This window comes from Typopeltis vanoorti, chromosome 11 (genome assembly GCF_054136105.1).
Source record: "Typopeltis vanoorti isolate ZY-2024b chromosome 11, IOZ_Tvanoo_1.0, whole genome shotgun sequence".
Lineage (NCBI taxonomy): Eukaryota > Metazoa > Arthropoda > Arachnida > Uropygi > Thelyphonidae > Typopeltis > Typopeltis vanoorti.
Genome location: NC_143559.1, coordinates 11,820,812 through 11,846,471, shown reverse-complemented (window position 1 = coordinate 11,846,471; position 25,660 = coordinate 11,820,812). Strand labels below are relative to the sequence as shown.

At 34.8% G+C, this 25,660-nt stretch overlaps 1 protein-coding gene across 1 annotated transcript in view; it reads right to left on the bottom strand.

The window, feature by feature from the left end:
• Positions 1-25,310, bottom strand: part of LOC150101301 (uncharacterized) — a 90,655-nt gene extending 65,345 nt beyond the window's left edge. The window contains exons 1-2 of the mRNA XM_090400756.1: positions 25,166-25,310; positions 7,624-7,770 (exon numbers count right to left, since the gene is read on the bottom strand). Coding sequence (XP_090256882.1) covers positions 7,624-7,770; positions 25,166-25,310 — 292 coding nt within the window. The remainder of the gene's footprint in view (positions 1-7,623; positions 7,771-25,165) is intronic.
• Positions 25,311-25,660: the final 350 nt, after the last annotated feature.

Here is a 25,660-nt window from a genome sequence, read left to right as displayed (position 1 = left end):
AAGCGCCCCTGTAACAATCTGGGAGAGTGTGGTTCTTTAACGATAATAAAAATTTAAATTATTGAAATTTCTTAAATAAATTTTGACGGAACAGCCACACGTTGGTTCGCTAAACGTAACGAACCGGGGGTGTTGGCCAGGCAGGATAATCGTTAAAAACCAGAATATTCAAAAAATTCTCAAAAGTTAAAGCAAATTTTGATAAAGCCACTTCACTTTAATCGTTGAATATAATGATACAGGGATTATAGCCTTCTCACCGACCCGAATACCTAACAAAATTAAAATGAATTTTAATTAAAGTTAAAATTTATTTGAACTAAAGTTTAAAAAATTCTTGCCTTTTACAAGTTACTAAATTCTTAGTAACTTGTAAAAATTTTTTCATAATTTTTATATGTGGAACTATCTTTTAGAAAAATAAAAGAAACTCAAAATAGATGAGAAAATAAGAAAAGAATTCAGAAATAATTAGAACATTTAATATAAGTATTCAAAAAATGACATCTTTACAGAATAACAGAAAATAAATTAAATTACATAAATATACTTGAAATTTTTTTTATTAAAATTTCAAGGTTTTTGATTTCATATTCACAAAATTAGAAATAATGGTCTTAATGTCTAATTCCACACATACATTATTTTCAATAGCTATTTTCAACAAGCCTTTTTTGCAACAAACTTGTTCTTAAGTAGGTTTTAATCAATTTCAACTTGGAAAAGTAACGTTCACCGCTCGCTACACTAACAGGTAAGGTTAATAGCAATTGAAAAGTTAGGGAAAGATAAATTATTGGACACAATAAAATTAAGAATATCGAAAGAGCTTTTGAATATTTAAATTATCCTTCTGAAAAATATCCAGGAAAGCACATAACTCGTCATATAGTTCTATTGCATTTAAGTCTTTATTGTCGCAGTTCTTCAAGAGAATCTCTAAATCGTCACAATTTTTTCGTAAATCTTCATTATTAATTTGAAGTAATCTATTCAAGAAATTGAAATTATCATAATATGTTTTTAGTTTTTCAAAATGTTCTATTAACCAACACATTGCAACATCTATAAGTGTATAAAACATATTCACTCTAAATATATCTTCTGGCGATTGTGGCGTTTTGTCATGATGCTCGTAGTCAAATTGTCATGTCTTCTTTCGTCGTCGAACTTCTGTACCAGTTTTAAATTCTTGTTCTTCATCCACCTCTTCACCCAGTTCTTTTGCCGCTTTTAGAACTTCTTTAAAATTTGTATCTGATCGATACTCTTGTAAGAATATTTTTAAGTTTTTGATAGATTGTAAAGCAAGTGTAATATTCATATTTTTGTCTTGAAGCATTTTACTCACAGGGTTTATTCTGTTGAGTAAATCACCAAGTTATAAGACAGCAAATAAATTTGCAGTCTTTTATTTTAGCACATAATGTTTGTGCTTCATGCTGAGTTTCTTTATTAAAATTTTCATTATTTAAAATTTCAAAAAGTGCATCATAAATTTCTCCTAACTGATATCGTAGAGGGAGGATTGCATTAATTTTATTTTCCCATCACGTTTCTGATGGCTTTCAATGTTAGTTTTTTTATGAACTTTAAAAGGATTGCCCAATGTTTGTAAGAGATTGAAAAGAAATTTTATATTTCTTTTCATTCTCTTAATTGCAAAGAAATCAATAATTGCAAAGAAACTAATTGTATCTGCATTCACTTTGGCTGCATCATTAATGATTAAATTTAGAGCATGAGCAGCACATGGCACGTAAAACACTCGAGGATTTTTGTTCAAAAGCAAATTTTGGAGCCCATATTTTTTCCCTTTCGCATTTGCCCTATTTTCATATCCTTGACCTCGCATGTCTTCAATGGGAATGTTTCATTTTTCCAGTTATTCCATTATTGTTGCACATAAACCATGTCTGTTCGAATCTGATATATCTGCAAAACCTAAAACGTTTTCCCCGATCTTGACAATTCCATTGTCACAGGAAACAAAGTGAATAATAATGGTCATTTGTTCTGTTTTACTTGCATAATTTTCCATAATTTGCATACTTGCAAATTATGGAAAATTATTATTCCATAATTTTATTCCTAAAATTATGGAATAATATTTAGATTTTCGAATTTATAATAAAATTGTATCCCTGATTGCGTTACTTAAAGTTTCCAATATTTCATTTTGACTGTCTTTACTCAAATAGTGTACCCTATTGTATTCATTGTAGGGCCCTTTCAACATGAGTTTCCATAATGGGATCAAACATAGCAAACAGTTCGACTAATTTTAAAAATTTGCCGTTACTTCTTTCATATAATTTATCAGATGATCCGCGAAAAGCTAAATTTCGACTACCAAGGAATTTTATAATTTCAATCAAGCGTTCTAAAACACTCGTCCAATGTTTCTTTTCCATTTCATACATGCTTTGAGTCTAGAAATCAATAGTAGTTTTGTTTTTTTAAATTTTTATCAAGTTCCTTCCGTTTAAAAAAATGTTTCATGTGAGTTAAACTAGTCTCATGTCGATGTAAAGTTGTACTTACATTTCTCCAATCGTTATAACCTTCTACGAGACTCAGTGGGTGATTCAGTTGATTTAGTAGGTGCGACAAGTTTGCAACAAAAGCAAAAAACAGAATTTAAAGTTTCGGAATAAATGAGCCATGTTCTTGGCACAAGTTCTCGTTTTCCATTTTTCTATTATAATACGTGTCACCAAATTTACGACCATATGTATCTCTGGGATATATTATATTTTTCTTTTGAACAGGCCCCATTTCAATTAAAAGAGCTCGTAATTTTTCATCAATATTTCCCCATTCACTTGGATCTTCTAAATTTACAGAGACCAGCAATGTGTTAGTTTCGTGGTCAACTACAACTAAATCTTGTTGTAGTTGACTAAATCCTAATTATTTTTCACTTAAATCATGTTCAATTATCTTGTTCAATAGTTGCAATAGTACTTTCATGCAAACTGGATGATATGCATGGTTCTTCAACTCTGATTTCTGATGTATCTAGTTGGTTACAATCTGCATAAGAATATTTTAATAAATTTATTAAGAGCCCCAGTTTGTTTCTTAATATCTGCTTCTTTCGCAGTATGACACTCATGATTTTGTGCACCGAATAACTTTTTTTAATTTTTGATTCCATTTCTATTTTATACCGACAAAAAATTATTACACAACACGACACAGAGACGAAATAATAGTCGGCACTGCACTACTGTCAGTAGCCTACTGAGATGCGTACCATATGACTGGTTAACTAGCAACAAATGTTTTGTACGAAAATTTGTTTCTGCACATAAAAACCGTTCATTGTTTCACTTTAGACAGATTGCAGTAGACACAGCATTCTGCAGGCAAGCATTTAGCCTGCTCTAGCTGCAAATTGTAAACAGCCAGCTGATCAAAGAGGTGGCAATATACATTTTTTTTAAATTTTTAGTCAGTGTATCCGGCATTATTTATTTTAGTTTTGATCATTCTAAGAATTTTTTGTTTTTATGATAAAAATTTTGTTTCTTAAAAATTAACTTATGAACCACTCCCTGGCGGCGGTGCCCCCATCATAGCGGCGCCTGCATGCCTGCTTCCTCCGGCCCTGTAAATATCACATATAAAAAAAGACCAAAAAGATTTATTCCAAAATCATATAAACGATTATATGTAAATGAATAAAAATACGATAGTGAAGGAATAAATTAAAGGTGAGGTTTGATATTTGTGTTAATACAGTATTACAATTATACAATATTAACAATATTATTAATGCACATTAGCTTCATTAGTGTATCTAAAGTTCAGAATATTCACATTAAAACTTTAATTTCATAATTTAAAAAATATAATTTTTTAAAATTATTTCAAGACTGTTTTTGAGAGCCTGCAAATGCGCGCGAGCACACACACGTGCATGCACACACGTACACACACACACACACACAAAAAGTTGTCAGAAATTCTAGGATGGCTCATAAAAATTTTAATTTTATTATCTATGCTCTGTGATGCTATCAAAATATTGCTAAATGTAAATGTTTACTTTTGCCTGAAGATATTCTGTTTTACTTTCAGAAAAAAAAAATTTTTTTTTTCTTCTTGAAACATCATGTCCATCACAACTATTCGACATTCACACAGTATCTATCATACTTTGCCTTGAACTCATTCACTGTCATAGCACCCACAACAGACTCTAGTAACTTATTCCACTCATTCACTGCTCTAAAAGTAAAAAACCTAGCTATAACAGCCTTACTAACCACACTCTTGCCCAGCTGCCATGTATGTTCCCTAGTCCTCCCACCACCACCAGTCCTGTTCTCAAAAATATCCTCTGAATTAATCTTATAGAAACCCTTCAGCAATTTGAATGTCTCAATCATATCTCCCCTTTTCCACCTATCAACCAATTTCTGCAACCCACAAATCTTCAACCTGTTCTCTTAAGGTTCATTCCATAGACCTGCCATCATCTTGGTCACTCACCTCTGGATCCTCTCAACCTCCTCCCCATCAAGAAGAAACCTAGGTGACCAAATCTGGGTACAGTAGTCAAGATGGGGTCTTATTAAGGCTCAATACAGAGGAACAATAACTTGCTTGTCTCTGCTCGTCAAAGTATTCTTCAGCAACCAACTCAGCCCTAACTTCTTGACTAATATTTCATTACCATGAAAGAAAGCACAAAAAAATTATAGTATCACTGCAAAAAAAAACCCACAGAGACTGACAAAACACTTAAAATATATTAAAAACACAATAAAGAAACAAATTATGATCCAAAAATTCCAACAAAATCTTGTAAAACAACAACAACAAAAAAAAAACATCCACATAGATTTGACCAACTTTTGAAGCTGTATACTACAATCAGTTATGTGCACCACCACCACTTCCAAACTAAATCAAGTATTCGTCACTAAACTCCAAGATAGGTTTGGATGTCTGTGACTGTAGTTCAACTAAACTTTACACATTACATCAGATATGATGCCTTCCATAAGAAAGGTCTAGTGTGCTCTTGTAAGGTCTGATATCCATGCCAAAGGTTATTACATCTGGAATCTCCTTTATGCAAGCTACTATGGCTCAAAGATTTCCTTCCCTTGTATATTTCCTTTGTTTGCCTGCTTTTACTATTTTTTTCTAACTCTGATTACTATGTTCATCTTTTTGATTTATCTTTAAGTTTTGATTTATGCTTGCTATCAATAATAATCTAAAAACCTTTTACCAACTCACCAGAATACTAGATAATCCTATCATTCTACTAACACCCTGGAAATTTTTTCTTAACCAGCCTTCCTTCTAAACATCCCAGTGAGGTTAGCTCTCCTCTTTGCAATTCTGATCATAACCTTATCCACATTTCTTTTTCTATGGATCACATTTCTTCTCCCAGCTAGCCTCATATCTTATGAAATTACAATGGTGACAAATGAGATGATCTTCATGATTTCTGTGCCTCCTTTCCATGGTTTGATCAGTGATCACTGCTGCCATCTCCTGATCCAAGCACTTGCTCTGATCTAATAACTAAAATTATTCTTTTGGGGAAAACATTGTTTTCCCTGCAAAAATTCTCTACACCCACTCAAAACCTCTGACCTTTATCCAAGCTCCAGTTCTCCAACAAATGTGTCATAGCAGACTAAAAATTCAGCATATCTTCAATGATTCAAGTTCAAAACTCCAGCTTCTCACACAGCATACTTCAGTCCATAACAAAAATCACTTTATCCACAGCAGACTCTGTAAGAGTCAAATGCACTAAGCTTGCCTCCTGTTTAGATGATAATCAAGCCTCCTGTCCCTTGTCAAAGCATGCGAGCACAACTTCTACCCTTTCACATTTTCACCTCTACCTCATCCTTATGGTATAATGGTAAGGTAGACTTCTTGGTATTAGTCTTTTCTTCTGACTGTTTAGAGAACCAAGGCAAATCTCACACTATTCCACAAATTATCCACAGTTTGCCTATTCTGATTTTTTGACAGAAGAATATCAGTAAAATAATCAGTGACTATGATATAGAGTCCTATGTCTCAGATGGTATCACTCCAACTGTGCTAAAAGCTTGTGCTCTAAAACTAATGCTAATCCTGTATTGCTTTACATGTTACTGTACTAATTGGCATCTATACAACCACACAGAAGTAAGCTTTTATCCAGTCATTTATTGCTCTCACTTCAATACTCCCAAAAATAATGGAAATGGTCATTAGTGGCTAACTACTTCACTAACTGGAGACCAACTAATTAATTAGTGATCACCATTGTGATTCTGCCACTCTTGTTTGACAGATATTTTAATTAACCAGGCCCACCTATGAAACCAAGCCACAGAAATGTTTGGAGAAACATAGAAAGTTGTTCTCAATACTTCCAAGTCATGTGTTTGAGTGGCCTTCTTGCTAACAACTGTCTTATGGTCTACCTCCTACTCTTTGTGGAACCAACTGCTAGCTTCCCCTCTGGTTATTCCCTGCATGTCATCGTGGATAGATACTCTCATTCTACTGCTACTAAAGTGACACAAGCATCCACACTCTTCTTGTACGTGATCTTCTCTCAATAAGGTCCAATCTTATTCATAGCTTTTCTGCCGACAGTATGCTATATTCGACTTCTTCATTTACAAAACCTTGCAATGCTCAAATGACTCAAAACAAATGCCAATGTCCTTGCCATTTTTAAATTGTATAGAGACAATCTAATAAATTTTAGTATCAAAACACAATCCTGTCTTATTTCCTCGAAGAAAGACCAAGCTTTACTCAATCACTTTTGATAATATCCACTCTTCCACCATGATCAGATTTCTCCTCTTGGGTTAGTTTTACATGTAGTCTATCCCAGCATAAATACATCATGTCCATAGCCTCTTTAACCTCCAAAAACTCGATATTCTTTTCATTCTAAACAATACTTTGCTTCTTCTCAACACCTAATACTACAAATCCCAAAGCAGACTAATCATAGAATATTGTTCTTACATTGGAGAGCCTCACTAAAAACTTCCCTTAGAATGTTTGCTATCCAGAAGAGAGCTATTCGCATACATAAATCTCCCCCCCTCACTGACTTCCACCAATCACTTTCCCACAGATGCTCTGTTTCTGCATTATGTTTTTTCTATGGACACTGCTATTCCTCCACTTTCCTCTAGTCATCATCCATATATGGTTCAGCTCCAAACTTATCAAACTGACTTTTCAGCTTTTGCTTCATCACACAGACCTGTGTTCAGTGGAATGATCTTCCCTGGAATATTTTTTCCCCAACACCTAGCTCTTTAAGAACATATTAACAAATCCCTTTCTTCTCTTTATTACTTGCCTATACACAGCAATGTCACAGTATAGGTCTCAAGGCCTGCTTGTGTGTGAGATTAGTATAAAAAAAACAACAAAGGCAAACTTTTCAGAAAATGACTACACAATTAACATACTTTAATGGGTGCAGTGATGATGTATGAATTGTGTAATACAAACAACTGGATTCCTGCAATGTGTTTTGGGAGTCCATGAAGGTGCTATGTAACACTAATAATATATAATGATAATGATGTACTACTCTATAAAAAGTCAAAATTAAATTAGTCTTACCTGCCCACGTACACTGAGCCCATTTTAAATTAGGAAGGCTGTAGAGCAAATGTGATATCACTGTACTGTCAGCTACCAATATTTCTGCATCTTGAAGTGCTTCAATGTCTTCACTATGCACTTTGGCTGACTGGAATGTAATTTCCTCTATTTAAAAGAATTAAAAAATTTGAAAACGTTAATAACGACATTTATATTTTCGCTAGGACACTTTGTTTCAAAAGTAATGTACTATAGTTTTCTTGGAATGTTAATATTTACAGTGAAACTCAGTTGAGTTGATGACCAGGCTAGATGAGTCTATAGCACTGCTGTGCTCCACCTAACAGACGGCGAGTTCAAATTACACTGCAGGCAGAGATGTCTGAAAAATCACTAGAGGGCAGATATTTTCATCAGCCAGTATATGACCATCAGCCTGAAGTGGCTTGTAAAAGTTCTGTTTTATCTTTTTGGAAAGTTTCAATATTAAATGGCTGTAGAAATTGGGTAATTCTTACTTCGTATTTGTCGTGTTGTTTCATTTATTGATTTTCCAGGTGTATAAGACTTAATGGATTGTTTATTTTATAATGTAAAATTTTCATCCTTTAAATAGGGATTGCTCTCCAAGAGGGGTTTATAATAAAAAGTTTCACACCTCACTAAATCTTTGATTAACAGCCATCTACAGTATTCCGTCAAGACAAATCTGTGATATCCTCAGTACATCCGCAGCCCTTCCAATATTTTGCAACAATTATTATTTTTTTAAAGCTTCCTTTCATCAATATCCACTGCAATGCTTTTCGTTGTCGCTTCCTTTGTTGACACCTTTAAAATAGCAAGTTCCCTTCGGTATTGGGATATTTTTTCAAACCTGCTTATATACTACGTTTTTTTTTTTTTCTTTTTTAACATCTTAGTGTATGGTGGGAAGATTAAAATTTTCCCCATATTAAAATTAAGTTTTTTTTTTCTTTTCTATATGTATTTTATTTTTGTATATTATATATAACATATCGCATTACTATAATAATAATAATATGGCTATTACTCATATGACACATAACGATATATTATATTTCGATAGAGCATATTATACAGTAATTTATAATTACACATAATTATATAGTACATCACAATCAAACAGTCATACTTTTTTTTTTTTCATTCTTCCTTCAATTCAGAAAATTCATCTGTACATTTTCGAATAAATACGTTACTACTCGAAATTATTTATTTATGTAACCGATTATGGCTAATTTTAACTCATGAATACAAATAACCATAACTAACAACATGTAAGAAGCAGACGAAATCACAGTACTCATCGACACAAATCGTAAGGCGCCATCTCTCGTGAACCTGTAATTACACAGGCCTGCAGTGGAAAAGTTGTCTGAGAAGTAATAATCGATTCTTATAGAATTTTAGGTGCTGAGTTCAGAAAAAAATAGCAAAAAACTTCCATCATCCATAAATTTTATCCAATTTCTAATTTCATCGTTTTTTTTAGTAGTATTTGGATTTAAATTAAGCGTATTGGTATTTATTTTCATTCTCCTTTATTTACAGCTAATTAGTTGTATAAGTGCTTTTTTAAAGTTTCTTTTTATGGTAAATAAAGAAATATTATTATTATTATTATTATTATTATTATTATTATTATTATTATTACGGGCAACTCCAAGGAGTCCTTAGACTCATCGAGGGAGGGCCTAAACATCATATCAAGAACAACTACTATTCGGCATTCGCACAGTATCTATCGTACTTTGCTTTGAACTCATTTGCTGCAAGAGTTTGTTGTCACCACAACAAACTCTTGCAGCTTATTCTACACATTCACCACTCTAAAAGTAAAAAACCTAGTTCTAACAAAACCCTTGCTAAGTACACTCTTGCTGAGTTTCCATGGATGGCCCCTAGTTCTCCCATCACCAGACTTGTTCTGAAAAATTTCCTATGAGTTAATCTTGTAAAAACCCTTCAGTAATTTGAACGTCTCAATAATATCAAAAATTTCCCGCCTATCAACCAATTTCTTTAACCCACAGATCTTCAACTTGTTCTTGTAAGGCTCATTCCATAGACCAGCTATCATCTTGATCATTTGCCTCTGGATCCTCTGTACCTCTTCCCCATCAAGAATAAATCCAGGGATCCAGATCTGGGCATAGTAGTCAAGATGGGGTTTTATCAAGGCTCGATAAAAAGGAGCAATAACTTGCTTATCTCTACTCGTCAAAGTATTCTTCAGCAACCAAGTGATCTGATAAGCTGATTTAATCACTTTTGCAATGTGCCCCCTAAACTTTAACTCCCTATCCACCAACACTCCCAAATCTCTGGCAATATCCACGAAACTTCTCATTCTTAAGATAGGAGAGGGAGAGAGGAATGGAGATAAAAGTACAGTTGGTTACTTTGAATCTGATTCGCCTAGATAAGGGATGACTTTCCTGTTGTCATAGACTCATACATTTTCTTGAGTGATTCTTAAAGAATCACTCTTTAATCATACTAAAGAATCATTCTTTAGTTGAACTTTAGTCGTAGACTACTAAGGTTATCATATTTCTGAAAGGTGGCATATTTTCTAACTTAGTGTGAAGATTTAATGTGCTACCGGTTACCAGTAGCACATTCCGTGCATTTGAAAGAACGATACGAAAATTTAGCCTTCATTCTCAGCAAACTTAAGTACAACTTAAGTGCACCACAAACCTAAGTACAATGATCATGGCTCATTATACTTAGGTTTGCGGTGATCTTGATGTCATATCTATAATTTTGGGACAACAAAGAGGAAAAACAAAATACCCATGCTATTTTGTGCGAGTGGGGCAGCCGAGATCGAGAGCAACATTGGATCAAGAAGGAATGGCTAGAAAGAGTCACATCAGAACTTGGACGTAAATATGTGTTACATGAAACTTTGGTTGCTTGGGAAAAAATCCTTTTACCCCTGCTTCACATAAAGCTGGGATTGATGAAGCAATTTGTCAAGGCTTTGTCGAAAGTAGGAGAGTGTTTTAAATGCACCTGTGCAAAATTTCCGGGATTATCTACAGCAGAATTGAAAGAAGGTATTTTTATGGGTCCGGACATCAGGAAACTTATGAAGGATAAACTGTTTGAAGAAAAAATAGCAACTGTCGAAAAAGAAGCATGGAAAGCTTTGAAAGAGGTGGTGACCAAATTTTTAGGAAATCACAAAAAAAAACACTTTTTTCCCTAATCACTAAAGAATTTATTAATAAATAAATTTACATATTAAAAATTGCTTTATTAAAAATATTTCATCCTCACCACGAATAAACACCAATAATAAAAGTTTCGTATCAATAGCAATGACAAGTGTAAACGAATATCGGCGTTAGATCGCAGTACATTTATTTCGTGTAACGATAATTGAAAAAATATTATTCTTTTCATATTTTCAATAGTGACACTCGTCATAATTCAGCCTTATATCTATAATAAATAAATAATTATATGTTATTTTAGCAAAATAAAATAAGATTTACAAAAAAATAGTTCACCACGAACATCTCACAGAAATAACGAGCGCAGGCATAAGATACACTGCCGCTTGGTCAGTGTATCTAATGACGTAAGTGCAACAACAGCCAACGAATATCGGCGTTAGATCGTAGTGCATTTGTTTCTTGTAAAGATAATTGAAAAAATATTATGCTTTTCATATTTTCAACAGTGACACTCGTCATAATTCAGCCTTGTATCTATAATAAATGAATAATTATATGTTATTTTAACAAAATAAAATAAAATTTACAAAAAATAGTTCACCAAGAACATGCACCAATAGTAAATGTTTCATATCTCACAAAAATAAGGTGCGTAAGCATACTAAAAATACACTGCCGTTTGAGTAGGTACAGTTGGGAATAAGTAACGTGCAATGACAAGAGTAAACGAATATCGGCGTTAGATCGCAGTGCATTTGTTTCGTAATCTAAAGCGTTAATCGAACAATTCCAATTATTAACTATTCAATCAATGTCAAAACATAAGCTATAACCTTTAACTTGTTGTACTGCATTTATATAATGTTGTAAGCATTGTTATTATTTATAAAGATATGGTAACGCCTCTGCGACTAATCGCTCGCAAAAACTTAATCAAGTTTGAGCGCTGTTAGTAGTTGGAAGGGGTCATATTGTTATTATTTATGCGAAGGCCATGGCATATCAAGATCTGTATGATCAATTAGAAACAAAGGAAGGACAGAGAAAAATTTACCAACTAGCGAGATGTAGAAATAAAGCAACTAAGGACATCTTACATGTGAGGCAAATCAAAGATGCTGAAGGAAGAGTATTATGGAGAGATGTGGACATAAGAAACAGATGGAAAATATACTTTGAGGGACTTCTGAATGAGGAAAATGCAAGGACTCACAGAGGAGATGGGCAGCCTTCTGAGGGGATGGTGCAGAACATCAGTAGAATGGAAGTGACGGAGGCCATGAAGAGGATGAGGAATGGAAAAGCGGTGGGCCCCGACAGAATTCCAGTGGAGGCATGGAAGGCACTGGGGGAAGAGGGAATTGACCTGCTGTGGGACCTGTTCATGAAAGTTTGCCAACAGCAAAATATACCCGAGGAATGGAGGGAGAGTACTCTTGTTCCCATCTACAAGGGTAAAGGGGATGCACAAGACTGTAAAAATTACAGAGGAATAAAGTTGATGTCCCACACAATGAAGATCCTAGAAAGGGTTCTTGATGGTAGATTGAGGGAGGAGGTGGAGATTGCAAAGGAACAATTTGGCTTCATGCCTGGTAGATCAACAACAGATGCTATCTTTGGGTTACGACAGATGATGGAAAAATATCGAGAGAAACAAAGGGAGCTACATCTGGTATTTATTGATCTGGAGAAAGCATATGATAGAGTGCCAAGGCAAGAAGTCTGGAGGTGTCTGAGGGAGAAGAAGGTGCCGGAGAAATATGTCAGGTTGGTGCAGGAAATGTACAGAAATGTGAAGACAAGTGTTCGGACCTGTTTGGGACAGACAGAAAGTTTTCAAGTAACAGTTAGCTTGCATCAAGGGTCAGCATTAAGTCCGTTTCTGTTTAATATTGTGATGGAGGTGGTAACAGAGGAGGTGAGAGAAGATGCACCTTGGACAATGTTGTATGCGGATGACATCTTGCTGTGTGTAGATTCAAGAGAAGAAGCGGAAACTAAACTGGAAAGATGGAGAAAAGTACTGGAAGAGAGAGGTATGAGACTGAGCAGAAGTAAGACAGAGTATATGTGTTGCGCAGTGGGCGGTGGCCAGGTGGCAGACCTGGAGCTGGAAGGAAATGTCATCAGGAAGGTGAGAGACTTTAGATACTTAGGTTCGACAGTGGAAGAAGATGGAGGAGGTGAGAAGGAAGTGGGATGCAGGATACAAGCAGGTTGGAGTAACTGGAGGGAGATGGCCGGAGTGTTATGTGATAAGAGGGTGCCGATCAATCTGAAAGGCAAAATTTATAGGACAGTATTGAGGCCAGCTATGACATATGCTATAGAAACTGTGGCCCTGAGGAAAAATAACATTAGCAGGATGGAAGTAGCAGAGATGAGAATGCTTAGGTGGATGTGCGGTGTGACCAGAAAGGATCATCTGAGAAATGACTATGTCAGGGGAACAGTGAAAGTTACGAACTTAGGAGCGAAAATACAAGAGGCAAGGTTGAGATGGTTTGGTCATGTGATGAGGAGGGAGGACGAATATGTGGGAAGAAGGGTCATGCAGATGGATGTGCAAGGAAGGCGGAAGCGTGGGCGGCCAAAGAAGAGATGGAGGGAGCTGGTAGTAGAGGACTTGAAGATGAAGAACTTGGATGTGGTGACAGCTCAAGACAGGAAGTTGTGGAGGAGACTCATAATAAACAGTGACCCCACTTAAGTGGGAGAAGCTGCAGAAGAAGAAGAAGACTGCATTTATATAATGTTGTAAGCATTGTTATTATTTATAAAGATATGGTAACGCCTCTGCTACTAATCGCTCGCAAAAACTTAATCAAGTTTGAGCGCTGTTAGTAGTTGGAAGGGGTCATATCGTTCGATAGTGTTGGCACACTCTCCCTCGATGAGTCTCTGGACTCCCTGGAGGTGTCACATAATAATAATAATAATAATAATAAATCATCAGCTAACTCCTATCTGTTCCCGTATAGGGAGTAGGCGAGGCCTTTATACCCTATCTAACTTTTGGAGACTGAGTGGGCTGTTCAATCTCCACTGGTAGCCAATCAGAGAGATAGCTGTCCCAAGGCTATCACTGATTCATCGGTACGCAGTGAAGAAGGCGGCAAGCTAGTGCCGCCGTCTCGTGGTCTCTAACCTTAACACAATATTTTTAATGTCTGAAAATAGTGTGGGTTCGAAGGTCGATTTTCTTGAGTTTACGGGACGAAAAACCCGAGTTTCCGGGAGAAAAAATCCGGTAGCCCGTGCCAGAGATCGACTAACTCGGGAACCAGTCGAAAAAAAGGCTTAGAAAAATTTCCTCTAGTCGGCGACTAGATTTAATAATAATAATAATAATAATAATAATAATAATAATAATAATAAAACACAAACACATTTTTTTTCATTTTTTTCCTTGGGGGTGCTGCAGTGCTTATGTATGGGCCACCACTGGTTAATAGTTTCTAGACAACTTTTCATGACTCGATTTTGCAGGCCTGTGTTATTGTTATTATTATGTAAGAAAGATGCTAGAAGTTTTTTTTGCACTTGGTTGCACTATAATAAATTTAGTTTAATCCACCTGGATATAGGATTAAAGTAAATTTATTATTATTATGTAGCACACCAAGAAAAGATTTCCTCCATGTGCAATATATACCATTGGTGGTGCTATATAGCGGTATGTATGGATGGTGGAGAGAGCGTTATTGCCCGTAGAAAAAGTAATAGAATCGGTGGAGTGAATCCGTAGAGTGGAGTGACCTCCCGTGATAAGTGCTTGAATTCCTTTGAGATCTATGCAATAATAATAATCTAAAAAGCCTGGACATTATTTTCTACCTACTAACCCAGAGAAGGAGCAGCTTCTATAATGCGCGTAAATTAGGGATTGATCCACATTTTTCCCTAAATGCAGATCAATACCTTGTTAAAACAAATTGAAACTAATTTACTGATTATCACTCCCCTAATTCTGCATGTTCGATGAAATCTTATAGAAGCTCGTTTCTTCGGGTCAACAAGCGGTAAATAATGTCCAAAAATCAGTACCACCTCCGAATGAGATTGGCTAACTTAATTGAAAAAAAGTCCATCTAAAGATTCATTTTATCATGATGAGAATCAAATTTTCTCCGATTAAACGTAGCAATGTTCCGTCGTTCTTCTGGGGGGGGGGGGATATAGGGGGTTTCTCTTTTAAAATTCATCTTTTGTAATAATCTGACAGAAGACAAGGAGATGAACTTTCAGCAAGTTTATTTAATTTGGTACTTGAAGCAATTATAAGAAAGTTAAATATGAGAGGATTTATTAATAATAAATTAATACAAATATGTGCATATGCAGACGATTTAACAATAATAAAAGATTTAGAAGAGAAATTTGAAGAACTTAATAGAAACGCCAAAGAAGTTGGATTACAAATTAACGAACAGAAGACTAAACAGATGCAATGTGGAAAGACAATAAGTAAAAACATTACAAGATATAATATTGGTGAATACAGTTCTAAGTTGTAGAGAGTTTTAAATATTTAGGTTCATTCATAACAACAAACAGTAATATATCCGAAGAAACGAATAGTAGAATCATGGCTGGAAATAAGTGTTATTATATTTATAAAAAGTTAATGAGTAGTAATATTCTTAATCGTAATTCTAAATTAAAACTTTATAAAGCAATTATAAGACTTGTAACAACACATGGATGTGAAACGTGGCCATTAACACAAAAAGACGTAGACTGAGAATCTTTGAAAGAAAAATAGTACGGAAGATATATGGACCAATAAAAGAAGAAAATGGGATATGGAGAATGAGAACAAATAATGAACTTGAACAACTAACTAATGGTGAAGATGCAGTAAGATATATATATACATAGAAAGAATGGAAAAGATAGAGGAGTTAAAAAAATATTTGAATGGAAACCATTAGGACAAAGGAAAAAAGGTTTGACGATGTACAAAAAGATCTTACAACTCTAAATGTTAAGAATTGGAAGAAGATTGCATAGAAAAGAAAAGAATGGCTAAAAATTGTTTTGCCAGCTAAAACTCATAAAGAGTTGTAAAGCTAGAAGAAGAAGAAGAAGAAGAAGAAGAAGAAGAAAAAGAAATACAGTCTGGCAGATTTGTAGGATTTCTACGGAAATACCAGGATACTGTAGAGTTCTTTCAATAACAGTTTGCTGCAGCCATCATGAGAGTTTTTGCGTCTAAAAAGGCAATACAGGATTTATTATTTTTTTATTATTATTTCATTTTTATTATCACTTAAAAATTATTTTTACAAAATTAAATTAATAACTAAATTGTTTGTATGAGTAGTTTTTTAAACATATTATTTTTATGATTTTAATACATGATGGATGCCATATGCTGTTGCTTTGATTTTATAAACTGAAAAATGGAATTCTTACTAAGAAAATATTTCCATTTTCGAAATGCATGAGCGAATAACCTGAGGGAAAACCCTTAGTAAATAATCTCATTGTGACTTGAATGACCCTTGATCAGCAAAATTAAAGTATTCTTCTTCTTTTAAGTCTTTAATTCAAAGATAAGATAGAAAAATAAAATAAATAAATCCTTGCAACAGTTCTTCCAGAATTGTTTCTAGGCTTTATTCAAGCCTGTTTCTGAATTAGTCAAACTTTTGCCCAGGAAAGCTCTGTTTTCACCCTCGGAAAATATAACTTTAAAACTTCAGCGCCTCCGTGGCGCAATTGAAAGAACGACGGCTCACTGCACCCTTCGATTGGAAAAAGCCTGAATCCGATTGTCGTTTCGATTTTCAGATGAAGGGTGAGTTAAGTTCGATTTTCGTCGTGAAAATCAAAATTTATGAAATTTACAATCTAGATTTCCTTAAATATATGATTTAAAGAACAATAACGATTTTTCGTTTCAATTCTGGGATTAAGAAGATATCACAAAATATATTCAAATTATTATGAATATGTCTGATATTCTAGAAATGTTATTTTCGTTTCTGGATTGTTTGAAGTCACACAGTATAGATTTTCTGTACGTCCAAATTATGTAATTAAATTTAATAAATAAATCCGCTAATAAATCCGTTTATATTTTAAAGTGCCAGTTCCTGAGTTAGTCAGCCTCTGGCACATGCAAAATTGACCTTAGAACACGCACTGTTCAGGCATAAAATATATTTTAGGAGTTTAAACAAAGAAATGGCTTCAACTGTCTATCATAAACTCTCCTATGAATACTACCTTATTTAAATAGCCCTTGTTTGAGTTGTCACGGATGAAAAAGGTGGTAAACGGTTTCCCACTGATCTTCTAAGAGTTAGTCTGGGATAAAGGAATTTATTTACTTCCTTTTGGAAGAAGCATCGTTCGACGATTTATTTTTATTTATTTATTTTATGTCATTTAATCCCCAAAAGGAGGAGGTAGGGTTCTTGCAGTCTTAACTAATTTTTTTAAAAAAAAGTGGAGAGGCACATGGTCAATCCTCCACATCACCAATGTTTCTGAATTAGTTAAAAGCTGAGCTCGTGAATGCTGATGATTTTAAAACCACTGGCTAGAGTAAGCAAACAGCTGCTGTCATCTTGTGATACAAAACCCTAGCATGAGAATGTTTTCTGTACTACAGTGACTTTCATGATAATAATATCCGAGATGCAAAGATAAAATTCCGAGTTTCAAGAAAAATCCCTAAACTGTCTATGCTAGAAATCAATTAACTCAGTAAAACCGGCTGAAAAAATCCCTAGAAAAAGTGGATCTCCGAATTTTCTTAGTTAATGTCTGCAAATGAGAGTATTTATAACTTCGAGAGTCTCTATTTAAGATATCACAATATACGAAATGGAAGTAATAAATAACTAAATCTTAAACATTTTCGATCCCCCCCAAAATGTGAATTTCCAGACATAGCATACAATCCTTCGAAAATCTGTTGATCTTTACCTTTTGTCACTCCATGAAGATCAGTGTGCATAAACAAGCGTTCAAAAGGATACAACAGATAAATGCCCCATACTGTCTTTCTAATCCTAATACTGTGTGAAAATCAGTGTTGTTGTATTCCACAGTCGATTTTTTGAGTTGTAGTCTTTATTATTATTATTATTATTGTTGTTGTTGTTGTTATCTCTGAAACAGGCAAGCGGATTTTTTTCTACCTAAAAATCGGGTTTTTCGTCCCGTAAACTCAAGCAAATCGACCGTAGAACCCACACTATTTCAGACATTAAATATATTGTGTTAGGGTTAGGGACCACGAGATGGCAGCACTTGTTCAGCCATTCTCTTCACTGCGTGTCACTTAATTAGTGACAGCCTTGGGCCAGCTGTTGCTGATTGGATACCAGTGGAGATTGAACTGCCCACTCAGTCTCCAAAAGTTAGATAGGGCTAAAGGCCTCGCCTACACCCTATACGGGAATAAAAAGGCGTTAGCGGATTTATTATTACTATTATTATTATTATTATTACTATTATTATTATTATTATTATATAAGAGGGGGGTGGAACACTAATATTTATGAAACAAAAATTAATAGCAAAAGAAATGGCCTATCAGTTTGAGCATGCTGAAACCCTCTGCCTCGAAATCATTAATACCACGAATACACAGCATCCCATAATACTAAATGCTATTTACAGGCCACCAAACCTAAACATGATAAAATTCTTACACGAACTCAATTCCTGGCTTCCAAGCCAAGAAATATGCTCAACCGAACACCTAATGATAATTGGCGACATAAACATAAATATTGCAAATGAAAACCAGAACAACACTGTACAATACCTAGACACACTATCCATGTACAATCTAATACCAACAATAACATCATGTACTAGAGAAGAAATATTCGGAAATATTATTACTGCCTCCTGTCTAGACCATATAAACGTCCGAGCATCACCAAATAGTTACACTGCATCTGTCATAAAGTGCAAAGTAGCAGACCATTACTTCACCGCTCTAAACCTGCACACCAAGACAATACCCATGCAATGTCCCACAGAAGAAAAACGACAGAAAACAATAATAGACGAAGAAATAGTCAACCACGAAATAAGAAAAACAGACTGGGAACACCTGGCATCAGATTCAGCAGATATCTTATACAACAACATTAAACTCACACTGGAGGAAATATATAAGAACGCTACAAAGAAAGTCCGAATTCGATCAAAAACAGCACAAAATCCTTGGATAACACAAAACTTAATCCTAGAAATACACAGAAAGGACGTTTTATGGAAAGAATTAAAGCGATATCCAAATAACACAACTTTAAAAACTGAATATAAGATAACAAGGAATCGCCTTACAACACAAATCAGAAATGAAAAAAGAAGCTACTACAGAGACAAACTAACCTCCGCACAAAACAACATGAAATAAACCTGGCATCTGATTAATGAGATGCTAGATTCTGTTCCCAACACCACTGCCTCCGAAACCATAAAACACAGCTTCATGAAAGACGCAAAACCTATCCAACAACTAGCAAATGACTTTAGCCAATACTTTGCAGACTCCATCTAAGAACTTCACAGAAATATTCCCCCAATCACAAAACGAGACCCTCCACTTGGACCGCGATCAAAACAGATATTATGGTTCCCAACCATAAAAGAAGCAGAACTTCTCTCAGCAATACATCAAATCAAACCAGACAAAGGCCCAGGAATAGATGGTATCAGACCTAAAGATATAAAGCAACATGCAACTAGTTTAAGTCCTATCCTACTAAAACTAATAAATAAAATATTTAAAACAGGACAAATACCAAGTATGCTAAAGACCGCCATAATTACACCCATATACAAACAAGGAAAAAGAAATTTAATCAGCAATTACAGACCCATAGCAACATTACCAATTATCAATCAAATTATGGAGCGGATCATACTGAAGAAACTCACAGCATACACTGAGATCTTTAATATTATCCCCAAAACACAATATGGTTTTCAGAAAAATCAGGGAACAACATCTCTCTTGGAAGACTTTACAGACGTAATTAATACCGCCTTAGACAAAAACAAAATAGCCATGGTAGTCTTTATAGATCTAACCAAAGCATTCGATACACTTACACATCAAACCTTGTTAGAAAAGCTGAGGCATGTTGGAATAGACGGGCCTCTTCACAGGTGGTTTACAAACTACCTCCAAAATAGAAAGCATATCACACGTATCGGATCAAACCGAAGCAGAGAGCTACCAGTAACCTGTGGAGTGCCACAGGGAGCTGTACTCTCCCCAACTCTATTCAACATTTACACGCACGATATTAATCAGTTACCACTCAAAGGTAAGATGTTCCAGTACGCAGACGATACAGCAATAATATCCATCCATAATAACGCAAGCATAGCCCAAACAAATATGCAACATGATATAAATCTGATCATAGACTGGCTCACGAAAAACTCCATACATCTAAACTCAGAAAAGACAAAATTAATGATATTCAGAAATCCACTGACTCGACCAGTTGATAACAAATATATAACCATCCAACATCCACTTTCCAACACAAAAAACACACAGGACAGCAAAACCACTACAATCACTCAGGTTGAAACAATACGATACCTTGGAATTTACCTCGATGCAGATATGAACTGGAATAGCCACATAAACCATCTACACAACAAACTCCGAACAATAACTGGCAAACTCTACAGATTAAAAGACATAGTTCCCATACGCCTGAAAACACTAATATACAAAGCACTATGCCAAAATATACTAAGATACGCTATAACAACGTATGCTTTCTGTGCACCCTACAAATTAAATAGATTAATGTCGCTACAGTATAAAATGACAAAACTGATCTTTTGGGAACAAAGAGAAAATCACGACCTTATAAACATTGCAATGGCAGAACACAAAATACTGACAGGAAAACATTTATGTCACTATGCAGCCTTGCTAAAACATTATTTCGATGCCAACTACAGGACAGTTAGAAATACATACATAACAAGACCTCAGACTACTAATTATATCACATATAAATACAATAATCATTACGGAAAGGCCACGCGAAACTTCTACATCCCAGACATGATAAACAAATTACATTTTGAATACAGAAACCTTACAAACTACAATAGCCTGAAAAGAGCTCTAAGGACATACTATAAGCAAGAAACACGCACCCAAAATACCATACAAACTTAATGAAACACAATATATTCGCTCAGGCTTCCAGTTCAGCGACGCATCAGTACATTCCAATTTATTGTGTGTGTGTGGGGGGGGGGGGGGTGCGCGTGCGCGCGAGCGAATTTCTCAATCATAGATTCCGTAGCATCCTAACACAGCAAAAAAAAAACAAAAAAAACAATACATAATAACCAACTGGTGTCATCCTTAGATAAGCTTACATTTAAGCTTCGAGGATGAAAGGAAAAAAAAAATGTTCTCATCCAAGATGTATCATATGTAACGAAATGCATGTAATGTACGTATCACAAGAAAACCAATGTATGTATTATATGTAAACCAATGTACGTAATGTAAATATCACATGTAAACAAATGTAAGTAATGTATCATATGTAAACAAATGAATGTAATGTATATAATAATTGTAACAAATGTATGTAATGTAAAAAAAAAATATTTTAAAAGTAAATCATGAGTTTACACCGTATGTTTGTGAAAATAAGGACACATAATATTCAGATTGCATGTGTAAATACTCTTGTATAATCACACCTTTTCAAACTTGAAAAAAAAAAATAGTAAACCACAACATGTAATATTATACAACTTATGTAACTCTGAACAATATAATTGTAAATTATTATTATGATTGTTATATTAAAAAAAAAACTGTTAACATTATTACAATTTAAATCTCATTATATGTAGCATAAAGTGCTGAACCGTGTAAAATAATATACTGAATAGATGATCATTGTACATATGTAAATATTTGCGAGAAGAATAAAAAAAATATTATTATTATTATTATTATTATTATTATTATTACGTGACACTACCAAGGAGTCCTTGGACTTATAGATATTCAGTCCAAACTCTCAATGAATGGGGATTTTACGAGAGGGAGAAGAGAATGACAGAAACTGCCACCATCTTGTGACTCCAGATCCTAACACGCATATTATCGTTTGTAATAGCGTGAGTTCTGTGGATTATTTTATTTAAGATGGTGGGATTGAAAATCCGAGTCTTTTGAAGAAAAATGATCACAGGCCATTCCAAAAATTAATTTACTTGGGAGATAGCTCCATAAAGGTTTAGTAAAAGTTCATGTACTTAATTGGCAACTGAAATCAAACTCACGAGTCTTTCTTTGATGGCCTAGAGCAGCTGTAGATTCAAATATCTATTCTACAGAACTATACAGGCACTATTATTATTATTATTATTATTATTGATTATTTTAAACCTGGAAAGGGTCCAAGGACTAATTGCATTAGAGCACTTAACTCCGCACAACCTGCTGTTTACATCATTCAGTTCTCCTTTAAAACATGATACCACTATCCACAACTAATACCGCTGTGTACCTACCACGAATAGTATTACTGTTTGCATATTGCGTGTGTTCTCTGGCCGATTTGCTTTCATGAGGGAAGAAAACCCAAGTTTCAGGGAGGAAAATATCCTACTTCCTCCATGAGATGGACTAACTTAAATTCAATTGAAAAAGGCCATAAGATTTCTTTGGTAATGATGAGACGTGAACTCAGGTTCTTTTTAATGCAAAATGTTCCATAGAACCTCTCATTAGGCTACTGACGCTCTTAACTGATTTGGAGAAATGGAGAAATGTAAATACAGTAATTGTATTGATTACCAAGCTTTTGGCTGCATTTTTAATCAAAGATTGAAATTTTTTTTAAAAAAAATAGCTAACACCTTTTACTTGGGAGATTACGTCCGTGGTGTTGCACGTGGTCACGTGCGTCACCACGCGTTCCAGGCAGTTATTTTAAGAATTCGTCGTCCGTGGCGCAATTGGAAGAACGACGGTACGTCGTTCTTCCAATTGCGTACCCTTCGATTAGAAAAGGCCTAAGTTCGATTCTCGTCGTAACGGGACGGATCTTTATATGGACTTTTTTCAATTGAAGGTGAGTTAATCGATCTCATACGGCGGTAGCAGGCTTTTTTCTCAACAAACTCGGGTTTTTCATAAAGACAAATCGGCCTTCAGAACACACGCAATTTATAGACAAAAAATACTAGTGGTGGTGGTGGGCAGTATGTGTTGGTGTAGATGATGAAGACGGTGATAGAGTAGGTGCCCTCCCTCGATGAGTCTTTGGTCTCCTTGGAGGTGTCACGAAATAATAATAATACTGTTGGTGTTTACAATAATAATTTTGTAAATGTCGGGGTTCTTAAGTAGAGGATGGGAATCTTTTGGTAGTCTAAGGACACTGGAAATCTTGTTTGGGAAGAAGACAACTTAATACCTGTTGACCTAGTAGCTTTGAAATCATGTCCATCACTGACCGAATGTAGGGGAAAATCATAGGATACCATGATAACAGCCATAACTAACACATCAATAATCGATTTCTATCCACAATTTTATTCCAGATTTGCTCTTATATATGGTAGAAACCCATCAAATTGGATATCTAGCAGTGGCATTTCGCAACTCGGTAGCAAGTGTTCCACCTGAGGACAGGTCGTTTTTTACAGCTCTCACTTCAGCACTCAGAAATTCCACATTTTGCTTTTTGTGGCCTACCAGGTCGTGATTGTGCTGCTGTTGATCCTAGGTGTTTCCACTTCGCACAACACCGCTTTCAGTTGATTGCGATAGCTGCAGCAGGGAAGAAATTTTTCGAACTGAGTTGCTACAAAAGTGACGTCGTAAGATACCATCGAAAGTCTGAGCTCTTCAACGGGGCTCAGTTTACTGTTAATGAAGACTGTAAGACAGTGTGCTTCCTTTCATATCTATGAGTCATAGCTGCAATGAACAGAGCCGTAACCACTACTAAGAAGGGTTATGTATATTTTTGAAAAGATAGTGTGCATTAGTAACGCTCTACTGACCTCTTTTTCAACAATTTTCACTGCAAAAACATGTTCTGCTTAATTTCGTTTAAGTGACTGCTAAATTAACTCAAAATTACATTGCTTTTTTTCTCATATTAAGAATGTTATGTTTCTCATATCTTCAGTTTGAATATTTCTGCTACTGATTTATTCGTTCACTCTCTTCTAGTTCACTTCACAGACTTGTATGTGTGGTCTACAGCCTTCGAATGTATGTTTTGTTTCCTATTGGTTAACTTGTGCATTGTTTTAGTTATTTTGGCTAAAGGACAGTTTTCTCTCGAACCACATAAAGTTGCGTAACCGGCTTCCCATCATACCAAGCGGGATTACGAAACTCCCTATATAAATGGAATTCAATTCAATATACGCATAAACTTGAAATCATAATGATTTCTTAATACATAACTTCGAAAGAATCTACACGATATTATGATAATTAAGCATAATTATCATAATACCATGTAGATTCTTTCGAAGGTAAATTAATTAATTAGCATAAAATAAAATAAAATAACGAATTTTATTTTATTCGATTGCAGTAGGCTAACATAAGCAATCACATTGCTGCTTCTTCGTTATCAATGCATGAGTCGTTATACCAGTAAATAAACATGGATTTCTTTTTTCGCATTATCTTTCATTTTTAATGTATAGTATTAGTAATACGTATAACATCTACAATGTCTAGTAAACAGACGACGTAAACTTACAGTATCGATAAATTAGTAGAGTACTGTAAATGTATTTTCACTTATGATTTTCTTTAATAACATTTTCTTTCTCTAGCTTACTTTATTATAAGAATACAATATATGCAGCTTAGAATGTATGTGTTAATCGACTGTTTATATTATCGGTAAGGCTTCTGGTCAATAGTAGGCTCTTAGTAGTTAAGTTTTTGGGGAGTCAAAAGTTATACGCTGATTTTGGAACAACACGGGAGGTCGGTGCCCCTAACCCCGTGTTTCTCAACGTTTTTTGGATCATGCCCCACCTCAACATCTCAAAGATTTTGATGCCCCCCTCTAGCATAATAGTCAGCCAAGTTCTGAAAAAGTATAATATAAATATGTATAAATACGTACATGTACATTTTATAATTGCCCCCGAAAATATTCAAATTGCCCCACGTTGAGAAACACTGCCCTAACCCCTGCGTTGTTCAAGGGTCAACTGTATTCGTAAAAGAGAGCTATTTGCTAATTGGTGAACTACCTCATTTAGAACTGCAAACTTCCTATTTGCAAAATAACACTTTCGTAAATAACCGGATGCGTAAAGAAACGTAAAATTACCTTTGGGTTCCACTTTCTTCACTTTTACTCCAAATGGAAGAACTGCTGTTAGTTCTTGAGCGATGTTCGGCATTTTTGACATTACGTAAATATCTTTGTACTTGACTGTCTTTCCCGTAAAATCGCTGTTTTGAAATGACTCCATGTCTTCGAGAAGGATTTATCTCGACTGCGTTGAATCTGAACGCTGAGCATATAAAATGGTACTTTATAAACTATCCTGCATTATTCGACCTCTGTTTAGAGAAAACGAACTACTTTCATTCGACCTCGATTAGTAGGTCGAATTCCCCCCCCCCCCTACTCTCTCTCTCTCTCTCTCGTTCTTTGAAAGTCATATATCAAACCTTCGTTTTTTTCGAGTGGTTGATTTGCGTTCCATTTTCCTCATTTATTTATTTATTTCACAGATACAAATAGAAAAGGTTATCGATATACTTAACCTCTGCAACTTTTTTTTTTAATTATTTTCTTAAGAACATAATGAAATGGAAT